Raw genomic sequence first — 15,176 nt, 5'->3', positions numbered from 1 at the left:
TAAAATACCTGAAATATTTCAGTTGGTGTGCAGTGAATCTAAAATATATGAAAGTTTAATTTTTATCATTACATTATGGAAAATAATGACCTTTATCACAATATGCTAATTTTTTGAGAAGGACCTGTATTCACGATAAAAAAAATAAAAAAAAGTTTATATTCACGTTAAGTTGTCCGATCTCTCCAGTCCAAATGGTGGCGTTAATTCACTAAAACGTATTTATTGCCACTAAACCACACCAGAAGGAGGAGACTGTTTATATATGAATGCATTGCGGTAATGTTTACATATTCCTAAACGTAAGACTGAAACGTTTTCAAACAAGCAGAAATAACTCGATGTATAACAACTAACTGCTGTAAAGATGTTTGTTAAAGAGGAGAGTGTGAACAGGACTGATGCAGAGCCATTCACAGTGAAAAATGAAGAACAAAGAGGTTGGTCTCCATTCTTGATTCTTTTTTAATGACTGTCGTTGTACATTAAGATATCAGCAGTGCTGAGCAGATTACTTGTGAATAGTAATCAGGTTCTGATTACAAATTACATTACAAAAAATGCAATCATTAATTACACTTAGATTACACATTTTGGGTAATCTAATCCGATTACTTTTGGATTACTTTCAACCTAATTCAATTTTATTGTGTCATGCATTTGAGTATAATAATTATTTTAACATACAAGTGCATAAGATAAAGAAAATGTATTACCTTCTTTATTACTAACAAAAAGAGCCTCACAAAAAAGCTCCTTATGACATTTTAAAAACGTGAATTAAACATATGTATGAAATAAACATTAAATCTAACAGCAATGACAGTGTATGGCCAAAGTTTATAAATCACAACACTATTCATATATGTATATAACACAAGACGTCAAGTTCATTTTAAGTGCAAAAAACAAAAGCAGCATTACGGACATTAATGACCATAAAATTAACATAAAATGATCATAAATTAACGAAAATGAATGACCATAATATCAACGACGTTGCCTAGGTCAAAGCTTTCATCTATAAACAACTGAAAAACTTTTAACCCTTAATGCTTATAAGCCGTTTAGGACATCTATTTTGTGCATGACTAGAGTAATTTTTCCAACATTTGTTTCCAGACAGATTGTTTCACTTTTATTCGACTATATCACAATTCCAGTAGGGTCAGTTAACTGTGCCTTTAGCAGCTTGGAAAATTACAGAAAATGATGTCAAGCCTTTTAGCTTGACGTTTTTAAATTAGCCATTTAGCTTCTGATAGGAGGTGTACTGAATTGGATGTGTACCTGTGGATATATTTTAAGGCCTACCTTCAAACTCAGTGCCTCTTTGCTTGACATAATGGGAAAATCAAAAGAAATGAGCCAAGACCTCAGAAAAAAATTGTGGACATCCATAAGTCTGGTTCATCCTTGGGAGCAATTTCCAAATGCCTGAAGGTATCACGTTCATCTGTACAAACAATAGTACGCAAGTATAAACACCATGGGACCATGCAGCCATCATACCACTCAGGAAGGAGATGCATTCTGTTTCCTAGAGCTGAATGTAGTTCTAGGCGAAAAGTGTAAATCAATCCCAGAACAACAGCAAAGGACCTTGTGTAGATGCTGGAGGAAATACCATGAAGCATGGTGGTGGCAGCAACAGTTTGTGGGATACTTTGGTGCAGGAGGGACTGGTGCACTTCACAAAATAGATGGCATCATGAGGAAGGAAAATTATTTGGATATATTGAAGCAATATCTCAAGACGTCAGCCAGGAAGTTAAAGCTTGGTCGCAAATTGGTCTTCCAAATGGACAATGACCCCAAGCATACCTCCAAAGTTGTGGCAAAATGGCTTAAGGTAAACAAAGTCAAGGTATTTGAGTGGCCATCACAAAGCCCTGACCTCAATACGATAGAAAATTTGTAGGCAGAACTGAAAAAGCGTGAGCGAGCAAGGAGGCCTACAAACCTGACTTGGTTACACCAGTTGGTTACACTTATTTTGAGAAGCTTTTGGAAAGCTACCCAAAATGTTTGACCCAAGTTAAACAATTTAATGCTACCAAATAATAACAAACAATTATTCTGACATTTCACATTCTTAAAATAAAGTAGTGATCCTAACTGACCTAAGAGAGGAAATGTTTTCTACCAGTAAATGTCAGGAATTGTGAAAAATGAGTTTAAATGTATTTGGCTTAGGTGTATATAAATGTCTGACTTATGGCACTTTTCCACTGCACGTTATAGTTCGACTTGCCTCAACTCTACTCGCTTACATTTCCAAACTTGCATTTCCACTGTAGATTAGTGCCATCTCAACGTGGGTGGGATTATAGGCTGGTCTTCATAGTTGCATCGCCTCTACTGCCGTGACATCATCTTAAACATGACACAAACTGACCAAAACAATAACACGACTGCTAGCTGTTAGCAACTAGCTCATTGTGCTGTATAAAGCAGTTGTTGCATGGTGATTTTACACAAGTGTAACAGCTAAATTGGCCTGGCTGTTTTAGAAGCAAGCTTCCAGTAGCTGGTCAACTAAATAAAGTGAAGCTTTCAAGCAGAATATATATAGAGTTAACGTACCATCCTCCATCATGGAATGCAATCTCCCTCCTATTGCTCGCTGATCTAGATAGCGTCCATTTGGTCGAACCACTTCCACTTTTCCTTGATGGTTCTGTAGTCACTTAATTTTTTTTTTAACTTTTCCCTACACTGTTTGTAGGTCCGGTGGTAGCCGTGTGCGGCCAACACTTGGGACACTTCCTGAGAGACATTTTTGTTTCGCTCATCGCTAACGAGTGGACTGTCTGCACCTCATTTATTGACCATGGCGTGGTTTTGCGCACAGCCATTTCTTTTTTCACAATTCGAAATTCCCGTGAACAAATGATACTGGTATCGCTGTTGCTAACTTTAAAACTAGCGGGTTGATGTCGCGTGTCAGAAACCCTGTGACGCTGGTAGTGACGATTCTCCCTGAACAATCAGTGATCTGCAGAATTTTGACGTCACATTTAGTATCTGCTCAGCTTGCTTGGAACCTCGACCGAGGTGGTACTAAAAATCAGGTACCAGGTACTATCCACAGTGGAAAACCCCCAAAAAGCAAGCAGAGTCGAGAGTTGTACCATGCAGTGGAAAAGCCCCATTATATATATATATATATACACACATAACAGTTAGATCCGGTCCTCAAATCTGATTGGACGAGAGACGTTCTATGTGTACTGAAGGTCTCACACCATCAGCGCTCTGTTGTTTCACTGTATCACTCTGCATGTGTTCGTGCTGTTCTAAACAAAAGTGTAAGAGCAGTGCTGATGTGTTAAGAGCCATCTGTGTCTTTACATTTAATTTTGTGACATTACATATTTTAGCCAGCAGGTGGAGGCAAAATACCATTTTTGTATGTAATATAAGCCAGTTAGGTGACGTGATGTTATTCAACAGCAATATGTGATCGCTCATATTACTACACTGTTAAATCTAGAAAATTGCTTTAAACAGCTTTAAACTAACAACTTCAGCATTAAGGCTCAGCACAGCTGAGAGAAACAACAGACTGATTAAGGTGCTGAATTTTTGGAGAGGATGTGCTGTTTAAAATGTTGGAGCAGATTGTGGTTTCTATAGTAAAAGTCTCTTGTGCACCAGCTACCAAAAATTAGGGAGCAATACACCAGCTTGAACGTCTATTTTTCCACTGAGAAAGCTGATCTTCAGAAAGCTGACAGCAGCTACATCTCTCTCTCTATCTTTCACACACACACACACACACACACACACACACACACATCCTTGTTTCTCCAATAACTTGTTAGAAACAGCCCAAGGCATGATACTAGTTCTAAAGTGACATTTCTTAATTACTAATGAAGGCTTGGACACATCATTTGGTTTGAACTAGCAAAGGCAGATTCTAATCCATCGTGTAAGAAAGTAGTTCCATGTACAAATGTGATTTTTATGACCGCACTCAGTTTTTCCTTATTTTTAAAAATGTACTTTCATTGAAATGTTGTATATAAGCAATATCACACTCACAATAAGCACTCGGCCTGTGGCCGAATCACAGCAGTGATCACTCTTGCTTGTGTGATATTGCTTAAATATATATTTAAAAAAACATTACATGAACAAACAGTAATGAAACCGAAATCAACAGCAATGACATTGCTAGGTCAAAGCTAACAGCTCAAAACTCTGACACACTTATTTTTAACCCTTACTATTTAGTTATAGTTAGGGCTGTAACAATACACTAAATCCACGGTTCGGTTCACACCTCGATTTTTGAACCACATTTCAGTTCATACCTTGATGTTTTTTTAATTTTTTTAATGTTTGTTGGTGAATAAGAAAAAAGAAATATGAAACAAAAGAAACGTTTATTAAATCACCAATACGTTCAAAAATTTGGAACACTAGAAGACTGGATATGAATAACATAATTACCTAGATTGACTTAACAAGATTAACTGTTCACATAAACTAACAATGTAAGGAAAATAAATAAATAGTGATAAATAACAAATAATTTTAAATTCTCTTCCACACTCTTCCACACAGGTGTCTGTAACCCATGAACTAAGTAAATCACTTTTCTCTTTGTGAACAGTACTCTTCAGAATTAAACAAATCTAAATAATAAAAACATTTCTGTGTAAACATAATTCAAGTAAGTTTAAAGTTTTTCTTTAGGAACACCATCATGTCCACAATGTCTGGTGAGAGGATTGCTCTCTGTGCTGTGATGTCCCCTGCAGTGGAGAAAACCCTCTCACTGGGGACAGATGTGGCTGGGACTCCAAGGTAAAGTTTAGCCAACTTGGCTAAATGGGGAAACTGGCTCTCATTGTCCTTCCACCACATAAGTGGATTTTATTCCACTGAGAGGCTCTGCACTGCCTTGTAATGTTGCACCTCCTCCTCCATCACTTGAGACAAGGGCTTGGATGGTGGTGGTGCCTTTCCCGCTGGGAAGATGTTTCCAAACAGTTCAGTGATTGGTGCTCTTTTTGCTGGAGGACAGTCACTGCTGCTGGATGCCACCTCTGATTGCTCCTCTGTCTCTCTGAAGGCCTGGGCCTATCAAAGACAAACACAATTGCAATATAATCTAATATCCAAATATTAAAATACATAAATAAAACTACCTAAAACAGATGAAAAACTTCTGATGGTTAAAGGTTTTATAATCTGGCTATATTTAATTGCTGAAATTTAATTAAAATAAAACTGATTTACACTGCTTTTCACAGCATTATATTTAAATAAATTCTGTTAAGATTGAAACAATTTAACAAATACCTGTGGTGGACAGTCTTCCAGAATACTGTCAATCATGCTCATGAAGATCATGCCATGGGTAGTCTCATCCAGAAAAGGCAGAGTTTTGAAATGTGGTTCAAGTTCAGTGCTCACATAAAGAAAATAAGTTAGTGTTGTGTCAGTATCAGGGTATCTCTCTTGGAAGTCAGATTTTGACATCTTTCACAACTGTTGACTCATTGTGCCTCATGGATGCCAAGATTGTGCATTTCAGTGGCATTATTATTGAAACTGTTGGCAGCTGGTCAGTGCTCATGATAGTTGTCACTGTTTTGAGTGGTTTGAGTGCCAGAACCACATTCTCAGCTACTTTCATGTCATCATCGGACAAAGTAACAATGTCCTTGATGTTCCTCTTAACACTCCTATCGGTAAGTGCAGAGAAAACAGTAGCCTGCTGTTCTAGGTAGCGCTCAAGCATGTCGTGGCTTGAGTTCCACCTGGTCGGTACATCTTGTATTAGCTTATGTGAAGGAAGCTGGAGCATTTCTTGTTTTGTCTTTAACACTGCAGCAGCTGTACTTCGATGGAAAAAAGTGACCACTTTTCTCACTCTGCCTAAAAGCCGGGACATTTGGTTAACACTCATTCCCTTCTGTTAAGACAGATTTAGAGTATGCGCAAAGCATCGAATGTGGGGTGAAATTACAGCAGCTTCAATCACAATGTTCTTGGCATTGACCGTTGTCATAGGGATACTGGTGTTTGGTCTGCTAATTCTCCATTCCGCTATGACTCTTTGTAGGATCTCTGACAAATGTTCACTAGTGTGACTTTCGTAGACCGCACGAGTCTGGAGAACAGGGATTGAAAAACCCAATTATCCGTAATAATATAGTGCGCAGTAATGGTCATGTAGCTTTCTGTTGCACGGGACGTCCACCCATCTGTAGTCAATGCAGTGAATTTGGCATTATCCAACTCCTCCAGTAGTTTAACCTTCACTTCGTCATAAAGTTTAGGCAACACCTTTTTGGTGTCGTAGTTGGCTGGTAACTTAATTTGAAAGGCATTAGGAAGAGTAACCTGCTGATGTTGACATTTCTTCCGTGTACCACTTTAGATCAATGTCGGGATGATGTCTTCTGATATGCGTGTGCACCTGAGGAAGTTTTGTCAAACACTTATGGCAAATTGTATGTGTTCTGTCTACGACACGATTGCCATCCCTATACTCCACTGGATAACCAAAATATTCCCATACTACCGAGTTGTATGTGCCAGGAGGGTCTGAAATTTCAGGGTTATTAGCCATCTTGCGATAATTGAATAGCTCAACTTTGCAGGCGTGGACATGTGATTGGAAAAGTGGTCACATGACACGCTGTTGGAAGATGCTAAAACAAGTGTAAAGTCATACTTGCCTTAACTAACTAACTAAATAGAAGAATAATTTCATGATTTACATGTAATGTTTACTGTGAAACGAGAAAAATAATTTTGTTGTAGTGGAATTTTATTGTAGTGTGTGTAAAGAGCTCAAGCGGCTGCATCTGTAACTGATGGCTGGCTGCTGGGGTTAGAGAGGGACGTGTGTCGCGGTTCTGTCTTCTCGAACCGCGATGGGATCATGGATGTTTGTATCGTGTATTCGGTTGCGGTTCATGTATCGTTACAGCCCTAGTAATAGTTCATCACCTATTCCTTAGCTGTGGTGCATATCTTTCTGTTGTAACGTACAAGGAGCACATACTCAAAATATTCATCTGTGAGACTATTGTGCTTCGGGTAAGAATATGATGATATTGATATAAAAATGATCAATAAATTATGAATTTACTGCCGTTGCCTTGTTAATATGTAATCTTGTAATCTATAAAAAGTAAAATCAAGTACTTGATTTTTTTGTAATCTGATTAAGTAATCCAGATTACATATAATATGTGTAACTGGACTGGTTGGTATGGGGAATGAGGAAGCGTGGTTCAAGTATCTTTAAACTCAATAACACTCAAAATTGGGGTCAATACTCCAATATTCTAACAGCACTCCTGTGCATCACTCTCTCTCCCTGGGCTCTGGCATGGGCTCCACTTATCACTCTTCCTGGATTACTGCAACAAGAAACAGCTGTTAGACCTAATTTTCACCCAGGGATGAATCCTTACTGCTTTCTCTCTACCTGGGCAGACACTCAACCATACCCTCACCATGCAACCCCACTGCCCAACTCCGGCCAGAGAGCCACTACTCCCCATTTCTGGAGAGGAAATCCAAAACAGCCATCTGCACCCCTGGCCTGTGGACCACCTCGCATTTAAAAGGCTGTAACGTCAGATACCAACAGGTGATCCGCCCGTTAGTATCGTTCATGCTGTGGAGCCACTTGAGCTGGTGTGATCTGAACAGAGGGTGAAGGCCCACACCAACAGGTAATAACGGAGAGTGAGGACGGCCCACTTGATGGCCAAGCATACCTTCTCCATGGTTTTGTGCTTAGTCTATCAAAGAGAGCTTCTGACTAATGTACAGCACTGGCCATTCCTCTCCCCCACCACCTGCGAGAGCACTGCCCCCAACACCCTGTCTGAAGTGTCCATCTGTAAATTAAAAGGAAGAGAGAAGTCAGGTGTATTTAAAAGCGGCCTGCCACAAAGTACAGCTTTCACCTGCATAAATACCTGTTGACATTGCTCCATCCACTGGACCGGACCTGGTGCTGATCAGTCAGCGAGCTGGTGACCGCCAAATAATTAGGTACAAACCTCCGATAGTAGCCAGCCAGCCCCAGGAAGTGTCTTACCTCCTTTTTGGTCTTAGGTCTCGGGGAGGCTGCAATCACTGCTGTCTATCAATTTGAGGCCGCCCAAGTGGAAGCCCAGATAGCGTACTTCCACCCACCCAATCGCACACTTCTTTGGGTTTGCCGTGAGCTCGCTTGCCTCACTGACCTCAGGACGGCCCTCAGATTTTGCAGGTGCCACCGCCAATCAGTACTGTAAATAATGATATAGTCTAAATATGCAGCAGCATATGCAATGTGCGGCCTGAGGACTAGGTCCATGAGATGCTGGAATGTTGCCGGAGCCCCAAACAAACTGAACGGGAGCGCCACAAAATGGTGTAAGCCGAAAAGTGTGGAGAAGGCTGTTTTCTCACAGAATATTGGGGTTAAGTAGATTTGCCAATAGCTCTTTGTCAAATCCAGTGTCGAATAAAAACGTGCTGTGCCTAACCGATCGAGCAGTTCATCAATACGAGGCATTGGATATGCATCAAATTTAGACACAGTGTTTACCTTTCGATAATCCACACAGACCCGGACAGACCTGTCGCTCTTAGGAACCAGCACTATAGGGCTAAACCAGTCACTGTGGTATTCTTCTATTACTCCCATATTAAGCATTGCATCCAATGTTCTCGTACCACTTTTTTCTTGTGGTCGGAAAGTCGGAAGAGATGTGTACGTACCACTACCCCGGGCGTAGTCTCTATGGTGCTGAATGAGGCTTGTATGACCAGGTCGAGGCGAGAAAATATCCTCAAATTCTTTCTGCAATTTAGCAACATCTGTGAGTTGTGACATTGAGAGGTGGTCTCCACAAGTGTCCGGGGTGAGATGATTGGCTTTTAAGTTCACCTCCGGCCCGAGCTCTGCCCTCTCCAGAATCACCATTGCCAATGTCACAGGGATTGCCTCCCTCCATAATTTCAGGAAGTTGAGATGGTATATTTGATGTGCGTCACCTCTATCTGTTTGTTTTACCTCATAATTGAGATATCCCACTCATTTTGTGACCTCAAAGAGCTCTTGGCAAGTAATTCGGAGCTCGAGGTTGGGAGTAATATAAGCACTTTATCTCCCGGTGCAAATTCCCATAGCCAAGCTCCCCTATAATACAGCCGGCTTTGGCATTCTTGAGCTTGGAGCAAATTCCCCTGTGTTAGTTGACCCAAAGTGTGGAGTTTTGCTCTAAGATTAAGAACGTAGTGAATTTCTTTTTTACTGTTTGACAGTCCCTTCTCCCAAGCTTCCAGCACACCATGTGGCCAACATCCATACAGTAGCTCGAATGGGGAAAACTTAGTGTAGGCTTGGAGGACCTCTCGGACTGTGAATAATAGAGGTTTCCTCATGCGCAAACTTACAAATAATATATTTTTTAAATCGTTCCACCAAACCGTCTGTTTGTGGGTGATAAACACTGGTGCAAATCAATTTAATAGCCAACAATTCATACAGTTCATGTAGAGGAAGTGACATAAAAGTAGTGCCTTGATCAGTGAGGATTTCCTTCGGAATCCACACTCGGGAGATAATTCTGAAGAGTACCTCCACAACACTACATGCTGAGATGTTGTGCAGAGGCACTGCTTCCGGATATCGTGTTGCATAATCCACCAGAACTAACATGAAGCGATGTCCACATGCCATCCGTTCTAATGGCCCGACGAGGTCCATGGCAATTCTCTCAAAGGGGTCCTTGATTAATGGCAGAGGGAGCAATGTCGCTTTTGGGGTGGCCGGTGGATTCACCAACTGACATTCGCGGCATGCCGCACACCACCTGTGAACATCCCCGTGAATGCCCGCCCAATAGAAACAGGTCATTAGACGGTTTAGTGTTTTTTTCTCGCCCTAAGTGACCCATTATTGTATTATGATGAGCTGTCTGGAATAGCATTTCCTGACTGCACTTCGGTATCAACAACTGGGTTGGCTCTTCTTTTGACTGAGCGTCAAGACCTACATTATTCTGACGTGGAGCTGATGTAGTTGACCCTGTCTCCGCATCCCCAGCCAGCGAGAGAGAGCGAGAGAGAGAGAGAGAGAGAGAGAGGGAGAGTGAAGAGGGAGGATGGAGAGCGAGAATATGAGGGCTGCTCCGCCCCAGAGTACGCCGCCATATAGTCCTTAACCAGCTGGATGGCCTCTTCTAGCGACGCCGGGCAGTGGCACTGGACACATTCTGCTGTTCCGATCGGCAGATGAAGGACGAACTGCTCCAGCACCCCCAGATTGATGACTCCCTCTGTGTCATACTCCTCTGCCAGCAGCCACTTTCGGCAGGTTTCACGGAGCTGTTGGGTGAGAGCAAACGGGCATCATCGAGTGGAATTGCTGCTGCTTGGAGCTGCGGCCAACCTGTTGCATATAAGTCCTCATACACCAGGAAGTTTGCGGCAGGCAGGTGTTGGGCAACGAGCTTGGCTTCCCCGGACAACATCGGCAGGAGGCGGGTGGCCCACTGCGATTTCGGCCATTTCCACAGTTCTGTTGTTCACTCGAATAACTCAAGGAATGCCTCTGAGTCATTGTGCAGGCCCATTTTCATCAGGGTGAGTGGGTTCGTGGAAGGTATTGGGTCCGGGGTCGCAGCTGAGCCTGGCTCCTGATGTAAGAATCTCCGGAGCGCATGCCGGTCCTCTGCTTGAGCCCAGACAATTGCCTGGAAACACTGGTCTTGGTCTCGACGCAGCTCAAGATAGGCCTGGTGTTGCGCCTGGTGAACCTAGTACCTATAAAATAACATAGATTTACCCTGAAAAGAAAATTACTTCAAAATTCAGTTATCTACTAGTTAAGAGCATGAAGAACTAATAGAAATAATCTATCACACATTAAAGAGCATAATAAAATAGATATCTGACTGTTTTTGCTGTCTGCTATTAAATTGGGCTTCATTTTTTTTCTCTTGTTATTTTCATTTGTCCCTCTTGAATTATGTTTTAATATTTTAATTTTTAGGCCTGGTGGAAGTGAAACAGGAAGCACTGAATGATGTTCAGGAGATTCTTCAGTATCAGGAAGCGCATAATGTCAAAACTGAAGAAAACCCCTTGAGTTACTCACAAACTGAAGATAATTTATTACAAAGCAGCACTCAAAAAACAACCCAAAAACCTTTTGTCTGCCCTCAGTGTGGAAAAAGTTTCAAACGTAAAGGACACTTAAATGATCATATGATAATTCACACTGAAGAGAGACCTTTCACCTGCCCTCAATGTGGAAAGCAATTCAGACGAAAAGAACCCCTTGATAATCACATGAGAGTTCACACTGGAGAGAGACCTTTCACCTGCCCTCAGTGTGGAAAGAGTTTTAGATATAAGAGCAATTTTAAAAGTCACATGAGAATTCACACTAATGAAAGGCATTTTACTTGCCATGGGTGTGGAAAGAGTTTCTCAAATAAGAGCAATGTTAAAGAGCACATGAGAATTCACTTTGGTGAGAAACTTTTCACCTGCCCGCAGTGCGGAAAGAGTTTCACAAAAAGGAGCCATGTCAAAAAGCACATGAGAATTCACACCCAAGAAAGGCCTTTTACATGCCATCAGTGTGAGAAGAGTTTCACACTGTCAAGCAATCTTCACAAACATCTGCGTCACATTCACTCTGGAATAAGGGAATTTACCTGTGAGCAGTGTGGTAAAACATTTACTTCACAGTTCCATCTGAGGAGACATCAGAAAATTCATACAAATGAGAAGTCTTATGTCTGTTCTGATTGTGGAAAGATTTTTGCACGGCTTGATTCTATGCAAAGCCACCAAAAATTACATGTGACTGTGAAAACTCATGTGTGCTCCGAGTGTGGAAAGGCTTTTACTACTGCTCGTGCCTTGAAAGAACACCAAAGAATCCACAGTAAAGAAAAGCCATACATGTGCTCACGGTGTGGAAAGAGTTTCACCCGCAGAGGAACCCTTAAAATACATGAAAGACTTCATACTGGAGAAAAGCCCTACATCTGTCCTGCATGTGGATTGAGTTTTACCTCAGGAACACTTCTGTCGTATCATAGAAAAAGACATTGTCATCAAAGTGGGCATAATTCATGTTCAGATGGAAATCAAATATTGTTTGATAACCTCAAAGATGTATTTTATGCCAAAAGAGCTTTTAAATATAAAGGGGTACTTTGCTAAAATAAATATAGTGCTGAATGAGTTGTCTTCATACAGTAGTCGAAAGTTTATAACTTACATTATGAAATTAAACGAAGTGCAAAGAAACATTGTTTTATGTATTCATTGAATAACTGTGTACAAGTTGTGTTGTCTGTGCTTGTTTTGCGTTTAGTTTGAAATCTTAGGTGTTTTAATTCTGTTATGGTTAATAAGGTTTAAAAAAATATAAATATATTTACATTTAAATGTACAATTCCTCTCATAATCTTGACTTTGTATTCATGTAATACACGTTAAAGGAGTAGTTCACCCAAAAATAAAAATTATTTTATCATTTACTCACCCTCATGCCATCCCAGATGTGTAGGACTTGTTTTTCAGCTGAAAACAAACAAGAGATTTTTAAAAGAAAATGTCAGCTCTGTAGGTCCATAAAATGCAAGTTAATGATTTGAAGCTCCAAAAAGCACATATAACCATCATATAAGTAACCCATGTGACTCTAGGGGATTAACTAATGTCTTCTGAAGCTACAGTGCATTCAGAATGTATTCAGACCCATTAATGTTTTCACATTTGTTGTGTTGCAACCTTATGCTAAAATGCATTTTAAAAATACTAATAAACTTTGTGAACTGATCCTCTGCATTTGGATCTTTTGTGTTTCATGACACCCATCAAAGTGGCGGCGTTTATCCAATACTGCCAAATTCTAGCCACATTTGGTGGGTGTTAATGTCAAGCCCTGGTCATGAGATTATTTAATAGTCTTCCCACAATGCTGTAGAAATAGTTGAAATTATGTTACTTCTTAGGTGTCAATTTTAATGAATGTAAATTTTTTGTATAATGGGGGAAATCGTGCAGTAATAGTGGCACAAAAAATTTAGGACACAGCTAATTATCACAATTTTGGTAATTAAAATGACAGTATTCTTAATACAGTGCATTAGATGTCAAGTGAATAGATTAAGTCATGTATGATTTTAATTGTTGGACACAGTCAAGAAGGTCAACCTCTGAGGTGGTGCAGCCCAAATCAATATTTTAGATGTTTGAAAAACATGGAATTTGCAGGATTTGAGGAAGATGAGATGGTCATTCACTGAACTCTCTGCCCCAAGATCCATGCGATCCCTCTCAGCATAATGGACAGCTGGACCTTGTTACTGGCTCAGAATCGCAACATAAAGGGAGAGACAGAGACAAATGTATCAGTTTGCCAATTAGAATTCTTTTTAAGATGTTATGGTATGATTAAGGCTTAGGCAAAAAAGGAAGGCAAAGGGGAAATTAAGTTAACACAATAAAACAATTCAAAACGAATGGAGAGGGACGGCAGGAGTCTGCGCCAGATTAAAGTTTTCACTCTCGTTTCCACTCTCTGGTGCACTCTCCGAATAAACCACCCAGAGCTCTTTTACCTGCGGGCAACCAAACAAATATCAGAGGAGAAAAGAGGGTAAATAACAATAATATAAATAAAATTTGTAGAGGGACCTATAAGTTCGAGAATGTAACACCCCATCCTTAAAAGGCAAGCCCCAAATGAGAGTTTAGGGGATGCGAGACAATGCATCCACAACAATACTGTCCAATACTTTTTTGTATTTGATGTCCAGGACGCACTCTTGCAAAACAAGAGACCAGTGCATTAAACACTGATTCGAATAAACAAAGCTGGATAAAAACAACAAATTGTTATGATCGGTAAACACCATGATTGCGAAGGAACTACAGCCGAGATAAACTTCTAAAGTCAGTACTAAATCCAAAGCCTCTTTTTGTAATTCATTTGATTCTGTAATTCATTTGACTGGGCAGATATTTCTTGGAAAAATAGGAAACAGGATGATCAATGCTGAATTCATCCTGCTGTAATCAAACAGCTCTTACACCAGTTGAACATGCATCCACATCTAACTTAAATGGTTTGGCAAAATTTGGGGTTGCCAAAACATCAGTTCTGAAGAGGAGATATTTGCAGCAACACAATCGGGTACACGCAAATTTTGTATTTGCTCTAAGGAGGTTAATTTGTGGCAAAGCAATGGTGGAATATTGTTTACAAAAGCCATGGTAATGCCCAACCATACTTAAAAACCAGCATAACTCGTGTTTGGTACAAGGGACAGGAACACTCAAAATAGCAGACACTTTCTCCTGTACAGGACACACTTGACCTACCTGCTTTCTGAGATGCATTACAACCGATTTGCCGAAGGGGAGAGCTACCTACCTCAATGTCATGAAACAAGACATTAGTACAAGATGGAATATCAGTCAACAGTTCTGTGGAAAAAGTAAGTGTACCCTTGGATTTAATAAGTGGTTGATCCTCCTTCGGCAGCAATAAACTCAACCTAGCCTTTCTGGTAGCTGCAGATTATACCTGGTCAGAAGGAATTGTTGTTTATTGGAAAGGCCTCTTCAGCATTGTTTAGGGTCATTTTCCTGCTGCATCACCCAACTTGTACTGAGATATCTTGATAAGTTTGGGAATTAATTTTTCCCTTGATGATGCTCCCTCACTCTAACTTCACCATTAGGATGATGATTTCATGTTTCAAGCTGTGCCCTTTTTATGCCTTATGTAGTACTTTGTGGTCTCCCCAAACAATTCAACCATAGTTTCATCAGTCTACAAAACATTTTCCCAGTAGTACTGTGGAGTGTCAAGGTGGTCTGTGGCAACCTTAAGGCATGCAGCAATGTTCGAAAAGCAGCGGCTTCTTTTGTGGTGTCCTGCCATGGACATCATGCCCGTTTAATTTATTCTGTATAGTAGACTCCTGAATAGAGATGATAACCAGTTCCAGTGATTCCTTCAAGTCATAAGCTGTCATACTAGGGTTCCTTTTTAACTCATTGAGCATTCTTCTGTGACCTTTGTGTCATCTTGGCTGGACGGTTACTTTTTGGGAGAGTATCCACAGTAATAATTTGCCAGATGACTAAACTCTTCAATATGGAAGCCGTTGATT

General features: G+C 40.4%; 1 protein-coding gene across 1 annotated transcript; it reads left to right on the top strand.

Annotated features, from left to right (window-relative positions):
• Window positions 1–261: 261 nt before the first annotated feature.
• Window positions 262–12,699, top strand: LOC127653485 (zinc finger protein OZF-like). The gene is made up of 2 exons (XM_052140190.1): window positions 262–440; window positions 11,027–12,699. Exons 1-2 carry the CDS (start codon window positions 368–370, stop codon window positions 12,208–12,210), a joined length of 1,257 nt encoding a protein of 418 aa, XP_051996150.1. The 5' UTR covers window positions 262–367; the 3' UTR covers window positions 12,211–12,699.
• The last annotated feature ends 2,477 nt before the right edge of the window (window positions 12,700–15,176 follow it).

Source organism: Xyrauchen texanus, chromosome 12 (assembly GCF_025860055.1).
Source record: "Xyrauchen texanus isolate HMW12.3.18 chromosome 12, RBS_HiC_50CHRs, whole genome shotgun sequence".
NCBI classification, from domain to species: Eukaryota; Metazoa; Chordata; class Actinopteri; order Cypriniformes; family Catostomidae; genus Xyrauchen; species Xyrauchen texanus.
The sequence above is the reverse complement of the archived record's forward strand: the minus strand, read 5'-3'. Positions and strand labels throughout refer to the sequence as shown.